Consider the following 15,883-nt stretch of genomic DNA (forward strand, 5'->3'; position numbering starts at 1 on the left):
GAATACATAAAAATAAAACTCCTGCAAATTTATAAGAAAAGGACAACCTAAAGAGTAGAATGGGCAAAGGGCATATTCTGGTTATATCCAGACAAAGCTATAATTCAAAAAGACACGTGCACCCCAGTGTTCACAATAGCCACGGCACGCAAACTACCCAGATGTCCGTGGGCAGATGAATGGATAAAGAGGACGTGGTCCATGGACACAGTGCAATACTACATGCTCACGTTCTTCCTGATGTCACAGAACCCAACCAGGCTTTGAAGGAATTCCGGGAGGCGGCGGCTGGGCAGACAGCCTCAGCCAAGCCCTGTGGCTCCTGCTGCCCCGCCCCGCCCTGCGGCTCTCCTCACCCCCTCCACGCTGCAGCCCCCTGCCCCGCACCCAGCAGCCCCTCCTGCTCTTCTGCACCCAGACCACAATCACACCCAACTTCTGCATTCAGCAGAAACAAATCTACTTTCTCTGGCACACGTGTCATGTGACGCTATGACTTTAGGAAGATACTATCCAAAGAGTAAAGATGACTATTTAAAATTAACAGCAGGAATAACAAACACGTGATGCTGAGGAAGCTACCGAGACTTTAAACATAAAGGACTCATAAAAGTTTGAAAATCTGATTAATAGTGATGACAGACGTACACTCAAAATGGAACTATATAATTGACAGCTACTTAAGTTTTGTTTTCAGAAACCTTCTGACTCCGCAGAAATCCATTTCTCTGACTAAAGGAATGATAAAAATTTTAGCAAGATGGCAGACAGTAAAGAGGCGTTAAAAGCACAGGTTATTACTATATGTAAAACAGATGACCAGTGCAAGTTCAATGCAAGAAGCAGGACACCCAAAGTCAACGCTCTGGGACAGCCCAGAGGGATGGGGTGGGGAGGGAGGTGGGGGGTGTTCAGGATGGGGGACACATGTGCACCCGTGGCTGATTCATGTCAATGCATGGCAAAAACCAACACAATATTGTAAAGTAATTAGCCTCCAAATAAATTTTTTTTTTTTAAAGCACAGGTATGTTAAGGATGGAAACAGCATTATTCGGGTCTTCACAAGAAAATACCTTACATGCTGTACTTATAGCTCAACTCAGGCAGTAACACACAAGCTAACTCTTCATTTCTCCCAGGATTCATGGAGTACCGACCTACCTTTTAGTGAAACTACCCTTGTACACCGGAGAAGGCAATGCAACCCACTCCAATACTCTTGCCTGGGAAATCCCATGGATGGAGGAGCCTGGTAGGCTGCAGTCCATGGGGTCACGAAGAGTCGGACACGACTGAGCGACTTCACTTTCACTTTTCACTTTCATGCGCTGGAGAAGGAAATGGCAACCCACTCCAGTGTTCTTGCCTGGAGAATCCCAGGGACGGGAGCCTGGTGGGCTGCCGTCTATGGGGTAGCACAGAGTCGGACACGACTGAAGCGACTTAGCAGCAGCAGCAGCAGCCCTTGTACACGAGCAAAGGTGAAGAGCCGTGGCCATGCCCTCCCAGAGAGGCTCCCCCGCTCCCCTCTCCACACCAGTGACCCCAGAGCTGCACCCTCACCAGACCCCTCTGCAGGGTTCGAGCCGCAGGTGACCAGCTGTCCCCACAGAGTGTCACCAGGAGTCCCCCAGGCAGCCAAGCTAGGGCGGCACGGAGGCCGGGTTTATCCTGAACTCAGGTCGCTGTGAGGAGGAGACAGAACTGGGGAAGCCGTTCTGTGCCCAGTGCAGACAGCAGGCTCGCAGCTCAACGCTGATCTGGGTGCTATCTCTTCTCCCTGGTTCTCCACCGTCAGGCACTATGAGAACTCTACCCCAAACTAGGCAAAACCTCTGCTTCCTCTCCCTTGAAAGGAGAGCATTTCAACTCTCCCTTCCCCAGCCAACTGGAGGAACTCACACCTCTCTGACACTCATTCTGATGTGATGGTGCCCGGTGTGGGCGGTCAGCTCAGCACCACGGGGGCCCGAGAAGACCACGGCAAGGGCGCTGTGTGTGCGCAGAGCTGCGAGACGCCTCCGACGCCGCGCGAGACCGTCTGTCCTTCCTGTAACCCCGTGATCACCCTCCTGTGTATGAAGGAGGGCAGAGCCACAACCGCAAAAACTAGGTGTTCCAATAAACGCAGATGTGAATAAAGCCCTTTACAATCAAAGACATCCACTCCCCTGCCTTCAACAAGGAAGCATACACCACGGCCCAGATAAACCGTCCTAAGAACCTGCAAGAAAGTCAAGTCTCTCACTGCTTTATTTCACCCCATTTCAAGGAAGAGCCGCAGCTACTCAGAGATGGGGGACAAGGAGGCCGAGAACAAAGTGCTGGAGCTGGAGGTGAACGATGCCCCCAGACCCGCGCGCAGACGGAGGGCCTCCCAGGACAGCCGGTTCTCCTACTTCTGATCTTCCCGACTCGTTCGGCCACTGTGAGCACAGCCACCGTGTCTACGGCTGCTGCTGAGAACACGAGATGCACAAAGAGGGAGGCAAATGCGACCCCTCAGGTTATTTGCGGGGGAGACTCAGAGACTTCACAACATCACGAAACCAGCATTCCACCCGACGCCGGGGCAGGGGCTGCCAGGACCAGAGCTGACAGGGGGCGCCCAGGCAGGCGGCGGGCCAGGCCAGCCTCACCAAGACGCCGCGAAGGACAGTCTAGAGGAACGTGTGGGAGCCGACCGAGCAGAGCAGGGGCGTGGGGACCGCGAGGCCAGCGCCGCGGGGCAGGAGGACGAGAGCCGGGCCACGGGGAGCAGGCACCGACGCCCGGCCGTGTGGCCAGGAGACTAGTGGAGGAGGGCACGGCACCCGCTCCAGGGCTCTTGCCTGGAGAGTCCCATGGACGGAGGGGCCTGGGGGGCTGCAGTCCACAGGGCTGCAAAGAGCTGGACACGACTGAGAGACTTCACTTTCTTTCTTTCTATAGTTCCTTTTGCAGAAGGAAATGACAACCCACTCCAGTGTTCTTGCCTGGAGAATCCCATGGACGGAGGGGCCTGGTGGGCTGCAGTCCATGGGGTTGCAAAGAGTCAAACACGACTAATCAACACACACACACAGGAGACTAAGGGAGCGGAAGGTATTCTAGTGACAGTAGTTGGAACACTTGAAACGAGGGGAAAAACCTACCTAGAAATGGGGAGGTCTTGAATGAATCAATGGGTAGACAGATAAACAAATAAATCTAATGCAATCCTAAATTTTAAAAGGGGGAAAGAGGATACTAAAGGGGAATCTGTTTTTAAAAAAGAAAAAAGAAAGAGCCTCTGTTCTTGGTAATTTTACTTTTTCTTGGTAACTTTAACGTATACTATAGTATCACTGAAGTCTGGATTTTCAAATATAAACTAAACTTCTTCAAACATCTCATAAGCCAAACCAAGCTTAGGAGATTTTTTTTAACAAATGTATCTGAGGTTCCCTTTACAACCACCTTGATTCTATTCTGATGCTAGTTCCTGACCTGCCATTAACTAAGAACCAAATAAAGCGGTACCAAAGCACTACAGTTTTCACTGCTATTAAAAACAGAACTTGAAAACACTAAGGTACAAGTAACGCTTTACCATCACATCACAGGAGAGGGAAGGGTCAACCTTCCGAGCAGTATTCAAGGCCTTTGCTGCACGATCTCTGGGTGTTTTCCCAGGTTAATTTCCTACATGCTTCTTCCAGAGTTCATGAATATACAATGTACCGCTAGTCCATGTGGCTTGGTGTTTTATAAATATCTTAAATGTTTTTTTAAATATTTATTGACATTTTGAGTGTCCTCTTAAACTTCTAGCAATGAAAAATATGAAGATACTAAATAAAATGTATCTGTGTGGAAGTGGAACAAGTTTTTACTATGTCAGCATCTGATGACCATTAATCAAATGATAATTTTCCATCAATTCGAAGGGTATTCCCTGATGGCTCAGCAGCACGTAAAGAATCCGCCTGCAGTGGAGGAGACACAGGAGATCCAGGTTTGATCCCTGGGTCAGGCAGATCCCCTGAAGGAGGAAATGGCAACCACGCCAGTATTCTTGCCTGGAGAACCCCATGGACAGAGGAGCCTGGCGGGCTACAGTCCAAAGAGTTGCAAAAGGTTGCAAAGAGTCAGACTAAGCACAACACAAAGTATTCCTAAGAAGAGAATAATTTCAAGTATTAAGCTAGTGATTTCTTCATTAACTTAGTTCAACATTTTCCCCATGAGGGGATCATTAGAACATCATAATGGAATTAATTCAGCAAATGTATACATAAGCGCCTTCCATGGACAGAGAGGTCCCTTTCCCTTTTGCAGAAAAGCCAAGTTGCTCCCTTTGAACTAGGAGTGGGCCAGCCCGTAAGGAAGGGAAACAGAAGGGTGCTGAGAGAACATCTCAGCAAATCAGACTCAAATCAGTTCCATCTGACTCCGCGTCCTGGTTTACTGTCCCACAGTTCTTTCTTTGTTCCTGGCTGCCGAGCCTCTAATCCATACCTCACCGCCCAGCCGGTCTCTGTCCTGACTCCACACCCCTCCGGTCCCACCAACTTCCTGCCTGGCGAGCTCCAGTTTCTCCCAGTCCTGGCTCTCACCTCACCCCACTCTGAGATCTTGCAAAACTTACAATGCAGAGTTCAGACACCAGGCCCGGACCCCTGGCTGACAGTGAGCACGTGGAGGTCAGACCTTCGCCCTTTCACAGGGTAAACCCCCCTCACCCGAGACCCTGGGTCTGCCCTGCCCCCTCGGGGCCTGAGGTCCACCGCTCAGCCCTCTGGGGCCCCCAGGACCTCCGCCGCTGCAGGGATCTGCCCGGGCCTTCGCCTCACACGGGCGCCGGGGCGCCGTGACCTGCCTTCCCTGAACGGCTGGGCCCGACAAGAAAGGTCCCAGGCCCTGCAGGAAACACAGATGTGCACAGGGCGTGATTCACACCTTTCAGAAGCATATGTTCCAGGAAGGACGCTGAGACAAGCACCACCGAAGGCCTAGAGAAGAAGGAAGAGGCCTTTGTGCTTTTTGTATAACATGTGAGCACAGCCTTAAAGGATAAAGATGACTTTTAACCAATGAGCTTTAACAACTGAAGTATTAAAAAAAAAAAAAAAAACAGGCATTAAAAACAGTGAGAAAATCATAAAACAAAGAGGAAAGGATACAGAAGTCACCAAAAAATGAAGAGTTGAGTTGTCAGATGGGACTAACATTTAGGGGAGAATAAAGAAGCAAATCTGGAAAGGTAAGTCAGGGTCCTGACTGGAGACACAAGAGAGCCAGGCGAGATAAAACAAACTACTGCTCACGCCTGTCTCCCATCTTCTGCAATTCATCAAAACCGAGAGTGTTTTCGGACACAAAGATAGACCTGTGTTTAGATGATCCGTCTACTCACTTTGAGCTACTTACCGATACCCTCAAATCTCTGTCTTCAACCTGTGAAGCGGTGGGACCCGTGGGGAAAGTGGGGCAAACAGTGAGGGGAGCAACTGGAGAAAGGAGGGTCCCAGAGTGGACAGAAGCCCCGAGTCACCCTTACCGCTGCGGCAGATCTCCAGAGAGCGAACGGTCCACAGCCAGGCCTGCAGTGAGTGTGCCTTCCAAGTCCAGAGAAAGCTTACCTCGACCGAAACGAAGTTAAACGTCAAGGGCCGGGCAGCCAATTGGATCCTCTTTCCGACTGTCTCGAAATGCATATGCAAATACCCCCCCAGAGTTCACAATGAAGAAGAACTGGTGTCCAGGGCTGACTCTGGAAACACTGACACTCCAAGGCTGACAGCCCACCTTGCGGACAGAAGAGGCCTCGGACGGCAGCGTGCCCACCTGGCACCACGCCCGGGGAGTCAGAGCGCGCTGGCACCCTGAGCACATCTCGCAGCCCAGGCGCCTTCCCACTAACCGAACCGTCAGCCACACTCCCGGCTCTCCCTCTGCAGCCAGACTCCGAGGCCACGGCCTGTGCGTTTTAACCCAGCTCACCCCGAGACCCTGTGCCCGCCTTCTCAAAGCAAACAAAAGCGAACCGGACTCAGCCCAGGACTTCAAAACCTACTGTGCCAAGCTGCCTCTTCTGGTATTATTTACGATACGCACACACACATATAAACATGTGTATATATATATATTTTAAGGTGGGGGGGTAGAAATGGTGGGAAAAGGGACCTGGATTTATTGATAAACTCCAAATTAAAGAAAAAGATAAAGAAAAAAACCACTGAGAGAGGGACTTCCCTGGTGGTCCAGTGGTTGGGAGTCCGTGCCTCCAGCGCCGGGGGCGTGGGTTCAGTCCCTGGTCGGGGAACCAGGATGCCACATGCCATGTGGTGTGGCCCAAACAAATAAGTACCTTTTTTAAAACGAGCACGCAGACTCGCTCAGGTGAAGAACACGGCTCACACGCACAGCTGCGCTGAGGGACGAGGCGGAGTGAGCAGGGACGGCAGTCAGCCACGTTATCGATGGAAACTGGACGGTCATGGAAAGAGGAACAGGTGAGTCATCGCGCTTTTCCTGAATGCAGGCCAGCTCAGCCAGATCCGAGAGACAGGAAAGCCTGGTGTGGCCAAGCCCCAGGGCGAGCGCGGGCTGCAGTGGGGCGGGCGGAGCCAAGTCTCTGCTGGGGCCCAGGGCTGTGGCCTGAAGCAGAGCAAACCCTCGCGGGGCGGGGGCAGCGGTGAGCGTTCACACTAAGGAAGACAGCCTGCGCGTGCCCCTGATGGTGAGACCAGCAACGCAGTGCGGCCCCCAGGGGTCGCTGGGTCAGGACAGAGCTAAAACCGACACGCAGGGTCCTGTGCCCGTCCACCGGTCTGAGCCGACTCTCTCTTCGGTTATTGCTCAATTCTCATGCAGGTGTGTGTGTGTGCACGCACGCAGGTGCAGAGAGGTAGGGGTGTGTGTGTATGTGTGTGTGTGTGTGCACGCACGCAGGTGCAGAGAGGTAGGGGTGGATGTGGGTGTGTGTGTGGGTGTGTGTGCACGCACGCAGGTGCAGAGAGGTAGGGGTGGATGTGGGTGTGTGTGTGGGTGTGTGTGCACGCACGCAGGTGCAGAGAGGTAGGGGTGTGGGTGTGTGCGTGTGTGTGTGTGTGTTAGTCGCTCAGTCGTGTCTGACTCTTTGTGACCCCGTGGACTATAGCCCGCCAGGCTCCTCTGTCCATGGGATTCTCCAGGCAAGAATGCCGGAGTGGATGGATTACCACTCCCCCCTCCAGAAGAACTTCCCAATCCAGGGATGGAACCCTGGTCTCCTGCCTCGCAGGCACATTCTTTACCGTTTGAGCTACAGGGAAATCTCTAGAGTTATATGTACTTACCTCATTTATTTTCACTGATGATTAACAGTGATGTCGATACTACCTGGCCAGCAGCTGAGCTGAGAGGCTGGCTGTGCTTGCTAGGAGGGGCTGATTCTTAAGCATAAACTGCCCCAAGAACTGCCCACCCCTGGAGTGGAATGATGGGAGCAGCAGGGCCAGACACCCATCATAAACAAATAATGCTTTAAATTAGCAAATCTTTTCTAAAAAGACCATGTGGCATTTCTTCTTGTTGCCTGAGGAACACAGGACTGCTAACTCAACAGAAGTAAAAAACAACACACCGTGCCCACCACTCAGAGCCTCGCAGAGGCACGAGGGGCAGTGTGGGCTGCGAGGGGATGCGGTGGGATGCGGAGGAATGTGGGTCAGCAAGTTCACATCCTTGGGCTTCACTTTATTCTCACATTAAATGAAAAGGTCAGTTTAGATGATGTTTAAGTTTCTTCCAGCTCTGAAAGTATCTGATTCAGTGAATTACGTACTTACGGTCTCCAAAGGGAAACCACAAAATAAGGGTGAGTGGAAACCTGATTCTGGAACAGCTGTTCTGGGGCAGCTGTAAGACACAGGCCGCAGAGGACATGCATATACAGCACGACCTGGGCGCCTGCATCCCTCTGGTACTGACACAGTACCATCCCTGTACAGCCTTAAAATGCTCTGTTCAGAACAGAAAGACCAGAAATCTAAAAACCTTTGGTGTGGTCAAGAAACTGGAAGGAAAAAAAAAGCTTTCAGATCATGTTTGTTAAATTTTAAGCATAAGAGATCAGAAGCAAAGATGAAGCCATCGGACAGCTCTAATCCAGTAAGCCTGGCGTCCTTTTGAGGAGAGGAGGAGACACAGGAAGGCGGCCGAGTGGCAGGGCAGAGACGGGGATGGCCGCCCAGCACGCAGGGTCCAGAAGGGCGACCCACATGCGGGCTGAGAGGCATGGGGCCCGCAGTCCCGGGAGCACAGCCCGGTGGACAACCCGACTTCCGACCTTCAGAACCTTCAGAACGGCGCGTGTAAACCTCTGCTGTCTGCAGCCATCCAGTTTGCGGTTAACTCGTTGGGGCCACCCTAGGAAACTAACACAGGAGGTGCTGAGTACCAGAGCCCGGAGCACCCCGGCCTGGACCCCAGCAGCCAGGTCTGTCCCTGGGACCCCGGGAGGGCAGTCCCAGCCCCAGGCTTGCTGCTCACAGAAGAGGCAGCAGCCACTCCCTTGGGGCTGGGTGCTGGGAAACTCTGCCAGAAGCTCAGACTCCCTCCCACCCACGCACCAAATACCACTGAGCACAGTGTAATAAATGCCTTGCGATGAGAGAGACAGAGAGAGAGATCAGAATGATGAGAAGACCAGTGGGAGAACCACCTAATAAAATACAGCTCATCACCGATGGCTGATACCCTGAACACTCCAGGGCTCAAGACGACAAAGTGAAGTTGAAACCAGTATGCCATTCAACCATCAAAATACTTATCAATTGGAGAAACTTTACTAAAGCTCTCAGATGCACACAAAAAATGTTTTAAAAAATGCCATTTTCATTGAATACTTTCCCTGCCACCATGCTCTTCTAAACATGTCTTAATATCAAAGACTATTAAAAAAAATCAAAAGAAGTGAATCTATAGGTGACCATATGAAATTGAGGATGAAACATCAATTTATTGCTATAAAACAATCCACCAGGAAGCATTCTCTTTGTACAATGTCCTTCAATTTACTTGTATTTGTTAAGTAGCAGAACATGCCTAAACATGACTATTTAAAATAAGGACGTGCTATTTGCCTGAAATAAATTACCTACTGTCCCGTTCTGGGTATCTTTATGACAGTATGCAAACGTATCACATTATTTTATTATAGGGCCCAGGAGTTAGACAGAGAAGCAACGGAAGAGTCGCAACTCCTTACATTTCAGAGGTATGACAGTTTTTCATAAACATGTCTACCTGTTGAGTTTTCCCAATAATAATATAATAGGTGATATGTGGCTTTGTTATGGTTATGATCAGAAAGAAACTAGAGTTAATTTTCCAGGTAAACACGGGAGTATGAGAAAAACAACAATTTAAAAAAAAAAGAACTGGAAGCACAGTAGAAATATACGAGAAAGAATATTCTAACTTTTTCCATTTTTCAATCAGTATTTAAGTATCTTTTTGCAGCTCTCATCTTTTTTTTTGTCCAAAATATAACCCCCAAGCCCCTTGTGGTTTCTCCCTACCTGAGGAACTAAGGATTACTGCCCCCTCTCCCAAAAATACAGTAAAAAATTAACTCCTATTGGGAACAATTAAATTATAAATATGAACATCACAGGGCAAAAGGGAAGAAGAACTAAGGCAGAGAAGACAGGGCAGCGGAGCCGGAAGGAACCTGTTCCAATAAGGCTGGGCCGGGAGCGGGGAGGCACCAAGGTCTCCTGGCAGAAGAAACAGGGAAGACACGGGGTTCCCACCACCAAACGTCCTTAGAGAAAAAAGGTGAAAGGAAATTAACACTACGGAGCCTCCTACCCTACTCCTAAAAAGGTCACTTACTCCTCCAAGCAATGATGGGACCTGAGCTGGGAAAACTACGGTCTGAACAAATCGAGTAGCTCAGCCCAGGTGACCGCGGAGAAGAGAAACCTTGGCCTCAGTCTTTTTCACATCACGGTAAACATGGAAAATGGTATTTGTGCAGCAAGGTCACAGAGAGAGGAGAGGCTTGTGGCAGCTGGTGGCAGTTAGCCCCAAAACCCCAGGCCCCACCCTGAGGGTCACTATTTCTGCCCACCCGAAACCTACTCGAGCTGGGCTGGGAAATCGTGTGTAAGCGCACAACTGTTGCCTTTTCCATTGCATTCAAGCTCTTCCCAGTATCTACACCCAGGTCAGCGGCGGCTAACTCTACTGAACGCCAAGGAAAGAGTTAGGCAACCTCCAAGCACACCCTAGGCCACAAACGCCCAGATGGTGGCCTCTCCTTACAATGCAAGCCCTTTTTAGAAGTTTAAAAAAAAAAACTGGAAAAAAGTCTTTTATAAAAAATATTAAGTCAGTTTTTCTAAAAAGACAAAAATCTGTGCATACTCTTACTCATGCCAGAAATTCTCTCTAAAGGCAGCAAAGGCAGCCATTCCAGTAGACTTAGAACAAAAACTGCTAAAGAAACACAGCAAAAGACATTCCTTCCAGTGTTATCTGTCGGTCAAGCAAAGATGAATGTCTGACATCAGGGTCCATCTGGGCCTAGCATCAAAAAGGAAGCTGAGAGTTGGCACATCACAGGATGGGTGAGGGGATCCCCCAAGGCAAAGAACAGCAGAAATCCCTAAAAGTCTAACAGACATTGAAATGTTACGAGGTCTCTGAGATTACACACAAGATCTGGCAATGAATAACTGAGCATTACTCTGAGAGGATCGGGGAAGATCAAGAGATTGTCACAGGGATCAAAGGACCAGGAAAGGCTAAAATGCCGCCCTGGAAAATCCCTACCAGCCCAAACACCAATCCTGGATCCAGCTTTAGATCTGTGTGTTACCTTCCAGGGCAGGAGGGGGCCTCCAGCCTGACTATAAAGTTTTACTGGAAGAGCCACACCCACCTGTTCAGGTCTGTCCATGGGTGCAGTGGCAGTACCTATCAGAGAGACCACAAGGCTCACAAAGCCAGAAATATTTACTCCCTTGCCCTTCTGAGACAGTCTGCAAGCCCCTGTTCTATACAAAAGCAGCCTGGAATGAAAAAGTTTCCTCAATGACTCACAGTGATTATCAATAGAAGACCACCGGCAAGATTCACAGAAAGGGCTGTTTCCACTAAATAACAGAAAACATGTACATTTCTAAAACTCGATAGACCAATTAAATACCAATTTGGTGTTCCATTCATTTGCACACTATTCTGATGAACACACTCTGGACAGCTATTGCCAAACAGCTTGTTGTGTCAGTTCATTATATAAGTAGTATGCCAGAGCTGGTATTTTAACAAAGGTTAAAAAAAGAAGTTATCCTGCTTGAAAATATGAACAAATGCTTCAAGGCCACCTATCTGTTCTCCTCATTCCCACTGCTTACTGAAAACAATGGAATACATTCTCTGTTTTCCTTATAACGAAAGATACATAGTACACAGGGACAGTCAAACTATTTAATTGCCAAAAGAAAATCAGCAATCTAGAGGTTTTATAACTCTAAGAATGAATGGTCCTCCATTAGTTCTATGTATAAGTTTAAAAATTCTTAACTGTTGTACCCTGCCAATAAATTTGATTACTATTATATAAATTCCCTTTTAAATTGAAGGGATAAGGAATTAAGTTGAAACTTTCAAAAGAAAGAAAAAAACACCTAAAACATCTTACTGTATATTTATAAAAATGCTGAAAAATAACTGCTGATAAGGCAATCCAGAGCAAACAGTAATCATACATGCCATTTCCAAAACACTTAGTATTTTACTAACTTTGTTGCCATATTTCATGTATAATATACTAAAATACCTTCCCACATAACTCCTGAGCAAATATTTGAAGGGACAAATATTTTAATTTGAGTGAAACTAGGAATGTGGACAGAGTATCACTTTGTGCATCTACACTTCACATTTTTTAAATACCAAAGCCTATTTAAAAAGAAAAAAAAATCAAATTAAACAAAACCTAAAAGGAATTCTGGGGACTTACTATCTAATTAAGTAACTTCTTTTCCAAAATTGCATTAAGTAAGCATTTCTGTTCCCTCCAGATGCCCTTAAAGGGTGACTCCGTTAGTAATACTAGAAAAATACATTTTAAAACATCAGACAATTTCTAGAAAAAAACAGCTTTCGGTTCTAGGAACAATCTCACTGTAAATGTAAAAGCCTGTAGAAGTCTCACTGTAGTGACTGACATCTCAGACCACTTATTTAAGTGAAAAAAGAAATCTACATTTCAGTAGATATACAACGGTCAAGAAGAAAATACGTGAATATTGCCAATAAATCAGTGCCTCAAACTGCCATCCGCAACCACCAGAAACATAGAGGGAGGGGAGTATGAGGTGAGATACTTAAGTCCACATTCCGGTCGTGTGAAACTGCAAAACTGAGTTCTATTATTCGGGGACGTTAACACCGAGGCCCCCAGCCTCCCCTCCTCCACTAGAACGCAGCCATCATACCAGGCGTGCCTTCCTCATTCTTGCAGTAAGTGCTGCTTTACTGGGCTGGAAAAGGGCTCCCAAGACGGTCCAGCCAGGAGAAGCTGTGAGTGGTGGAGAGGCATGGAGGGCAGCAGGTGCGATCGGGATCAGTGGACCCCAGCAGAACAGCAGTGCGGATTAGCAAATGAGTCTGCACTCGGGGGGTTCGTCTTCGCTTTGGGGACTGCAAACCACTTTTTGTATGTGGAAAGCGTCCCAAATTAATTGTAAAAACGCTTAAGGATTTGGAGTCTTAACAGTTCTCGGTTTGCATTTTCACACGATTTCAAAGAACAGCCCCCCCACCCCCACAAACATTAGTCACACCAACTGGGGAGCCCAAGGTGCAGCTGAACCTTGAAAGGAGACGAGCACCGGGCGGGGGGCGGATCCCAGGACCTGCTGTCGCACCCCGCCCCCTTTATGTGTTTAACTGACCAGCTCCCCACCATCCTCCTTTTCGGATTTATCTCACAACTCTCCCCACATCTCCCTGATCTTGCGTGTTTACTGCGCAAGCCCCGCCCCTCTGAAGAAAAGCTCCGCCCCCTCCCGCCAGCCCCGAGCGCCGGAGGAAGTGCCCGCCCCCCACAGCGGGAGCCGCGCCGTCCTCGCCGCCCATTGGCTGCGGAGGCCGCCCGTCTGCAGGGGGCGGGGCCTCCCGCGCGAGGGCGGAATCCCAGGCCCGCGCCTCCGGCAAAGGTCCCGGGCAGCCCCGGACCCCTGGAGAGCGAGCGACCAGTTTCCACTAGGGGTACCTTCGCCTTTTAATTTCGCCGCCCTCTTCCCGTCGGCCCCATGCAGTTTAAAACTTTTTCAAAGCTCGAACCTCTCCCCCCGCAACCCACCCACCCCAGCAAGCTCCCACCCAGTCCAGGGCCAAGTTGAGGATGCTGCGGTTTTAGGAGTGAAGCAAGCTGTGGACTGGATCTCTGGAAATGAAATTCCTTACGTCTTCTGTTAACTTGTTTTGGGTGCACTGGCCTTCATCAAGTGTTCCGGCCAAGAATACTCGGCGTCCATTCACCAGGAGTCACCGCAAGCATTACAGAGTTAACTGTATCTCGTAACTATTCACCCTTTTCACAGTCAGACTGACCCAAAGGTACTATAAATTTTTTGAGGGAGAGTGCTAAGCCATTCTTCGACCACACCCGCAAGAGCTCAAGCTCCCTTACAGAATGGTCACGCACACATTCTGCACTTTATTCTGTAACGCAACCTGGCGAGACGCGCAGTTGTAGCCTAAAGGGAGTATACATACTTCTAGAAACTGCAAATTCTTTGGAGAAGGAATTATCAACAGTGGTTCTAATTATGGCGGGCACAGAATGCTCTACAAACTATGGGTATTTGTTTCAACTGCATCCTTATGATCAGTAGCCTCAAAGCAGAGGAAAAATCATTGCGTTTCTGCAATGTTTCTTTAAATTCCGTCACCAACAACGCTCAAGTGTGGAAACATATCTTACTGTAAATAACTATTTTAAGTATCCATCCCTAACTACAGCTGGGCAAGAACAAGACTCATCTGTTTGAAACATCATCTCCCTAGGCCTACAGTTTACAGGAAAGAGGAAACAGGGCTTCTTAAATCTCACTGCAGCATCCTTCTCTAGGTTGTGTTCCCTTCTTGACACTGTCTGGGGACAATGTAGTCTTATCCCTTTTTCTCCTTTTTGCCGTTGAGCTCCCTTTCGTCTCTGATTTTGGCCTCAATGTTCAATGACTTTATTTCTCTTCTGTTACCATTAGCACCACCACCATTTGCTATTTGCCTCGCAGTCCTTCTCTCTGACGTCTCCTAGTCCTGACAGAGCCTCAGTAAAGCACCTTCTCCAAAAGGTAGGTCATCCTCCCCGCACTCCTCCAAGCCCGTCTACAAAGCTCCCACCACCCACTTCTCCCTGGAAGTTCGCTCTGCCCCGTCCCGCGGTGGCCGATGGCTGACAGCTGGACCCAGCCAATCCGCGCGGAATAAATAAGAGGCGCAGCCAATGAACATGCGACGGGAGGCGGGACTTCGCCAAGTTCCTCTGGTCCCTAAACCCAGACCTGTTGCGCCGCCGCCGTGGCTGCCGGAGTTTCTTAGTTACGGCGGCGGGCTCGGGCGCCCGAGCCGCGCGGGGCACAAGGCTCTCCCCACGGCCCACGAGTGGCCCGAAGCCCCCCAGCAGCGCGCGCCCCGCACCGGCCTCCCTTCCTCGCCCCCACCCCCGGCGTGGTCCCCAGGCCGCCTAGCGCGGGCCCGACCTCCCCTCCCCGCCTGACTCCCGCGGGCAGCCCCACCCGGCGGGGCCCCGGCCCGCGCGCCCGAGACCCTAGCGGCAGCTACTCACCAGGAAGCGGGGAGCTTTGCGTCCTCCGGCCCGCGTAGGACCCGGAGCGGGCGGGCGGCTCGGCCAGGCGGCGCCGCGGACAGGCCCGCTGGGCCCGGGGCTGTGGCTGCGAGGCCCGGAGCGCTGGCCACCTCCCGCCGCGCCGCTCCGGCGGACGCTGCAGGCGCGGGCACCCACCCTGCGCACGGCGAGGCGCGTCCGGAGCGCGAGCCTAGCGGCGGCCCATCCTCCCACGACTCCCGCGCCTCCTCCCCCGGCCGCGGCTGTCAGGAGTGTAAACATCCCGGCATCCCCGAGGAGGGGGCGGGGCGGGTGCTGGCCCCGCCCCGCCCCGCCCCGCCGGCCCCGCCCACCAGAGCCCCGCCCCAACCCGGGCTGGGATCGCGCAGCTCTGCTGCTACCCTCAGACCTCAGCATCGGAGCCCCGACGACCCCTGCGGGCGCCCAGGCGGGTCTGTGGAAGCCTTCCTGTGGTCAGGCCCAGCCCTAGTCCCCTCTTTCCGGCCACCTTCCCTCCAAATCGGGGGTCGGCTGCCTTTTGAGAACTTTAAATGCCCAATGTGCAAGCGGTCAGCGGAATTGGTACGTCGCTTTCTTCTGGATTATCGAGTTTTTTATCCCAGCCTAGAGGACAGTGGCCTTTAGGACATTTCTAAGAAGTGAACTACCTGGTTTGGTCCTGGGAGTATTTGGTGGGGGGTGGAGAGGTTTATATTAAATCCCAGAACCTTAGAACATGGAACTACAAAAGGAATGCTGTGAATCCAGCCGCTTCGCTACTTCGGTAACCCAGGGACATGGCTAGGAAGGGTCAACCTCACCTTGATTTGAATCTCAGCTGGTACGTGAGCGTGCTGTCTCTTCAGTTGTGTCCGACTCTTTGAGACCCTCTGGACTGTACCCCACCAGGCCTCTCTGTCCATGGGATTCTCCAGGCAAGAATACTGGAATGGGTTGCCAACCATGGCCTCCACCAGATCTTCCCCACCCAGGGATCGAACCTGTGTCTCTTACCGTCACCTACATTGAAAGGCGAGTTCTTTACCACTAGCGCCACCTGGGAGG

At 50.6% G+C, this 15,883-nt stretch overlaps 1 protein-coding gene across 2 annotated transcripts in view; it reads right to left on the reverse strand.

The window, feature by feature from the left end:
* The window catches only part of NEK7 (NIMA related kinase 7), a 138,986-nt gene extending 123,861 nt beyond the window's left edge, over nt 1–15,125 (reverse strand). The window contains exon 1 of one of the 2 annotated variants that reach the window (XM_043484570.1): nt 14,819–15,125. In XM_043484570.1, coding sequence (XP_043340505.1) covers nt 14,819–15,100 — 282 coding nt within the window. In that variant the 5' untranslated portion in view covers nt 15,101–15,125. The remainder of the gene's footprint in view (nt 1–14,818) is intronic. The other variant, XM_043484571.1, reaches the window with a different exon arrangement.
* Nucleotides 15,126–15,883: the final 758 nt, after the last annotated feature.

The sequence above is a fragment of the Cervus canadensis genome, chromosome 13 (assembly GCF_019320065.1).
Source record: "Cervus canadensis isolate Bull #8, Minnesota chromosome 13, ASM1932006v1, whole genome shotgun sequence".
Classification (NCBI taxonomy): Eukaryota; Metazoa; Chordata; class Mammalia; order Artiodactyla; family Cervidae; genus Cervus; species Cervus canadensis.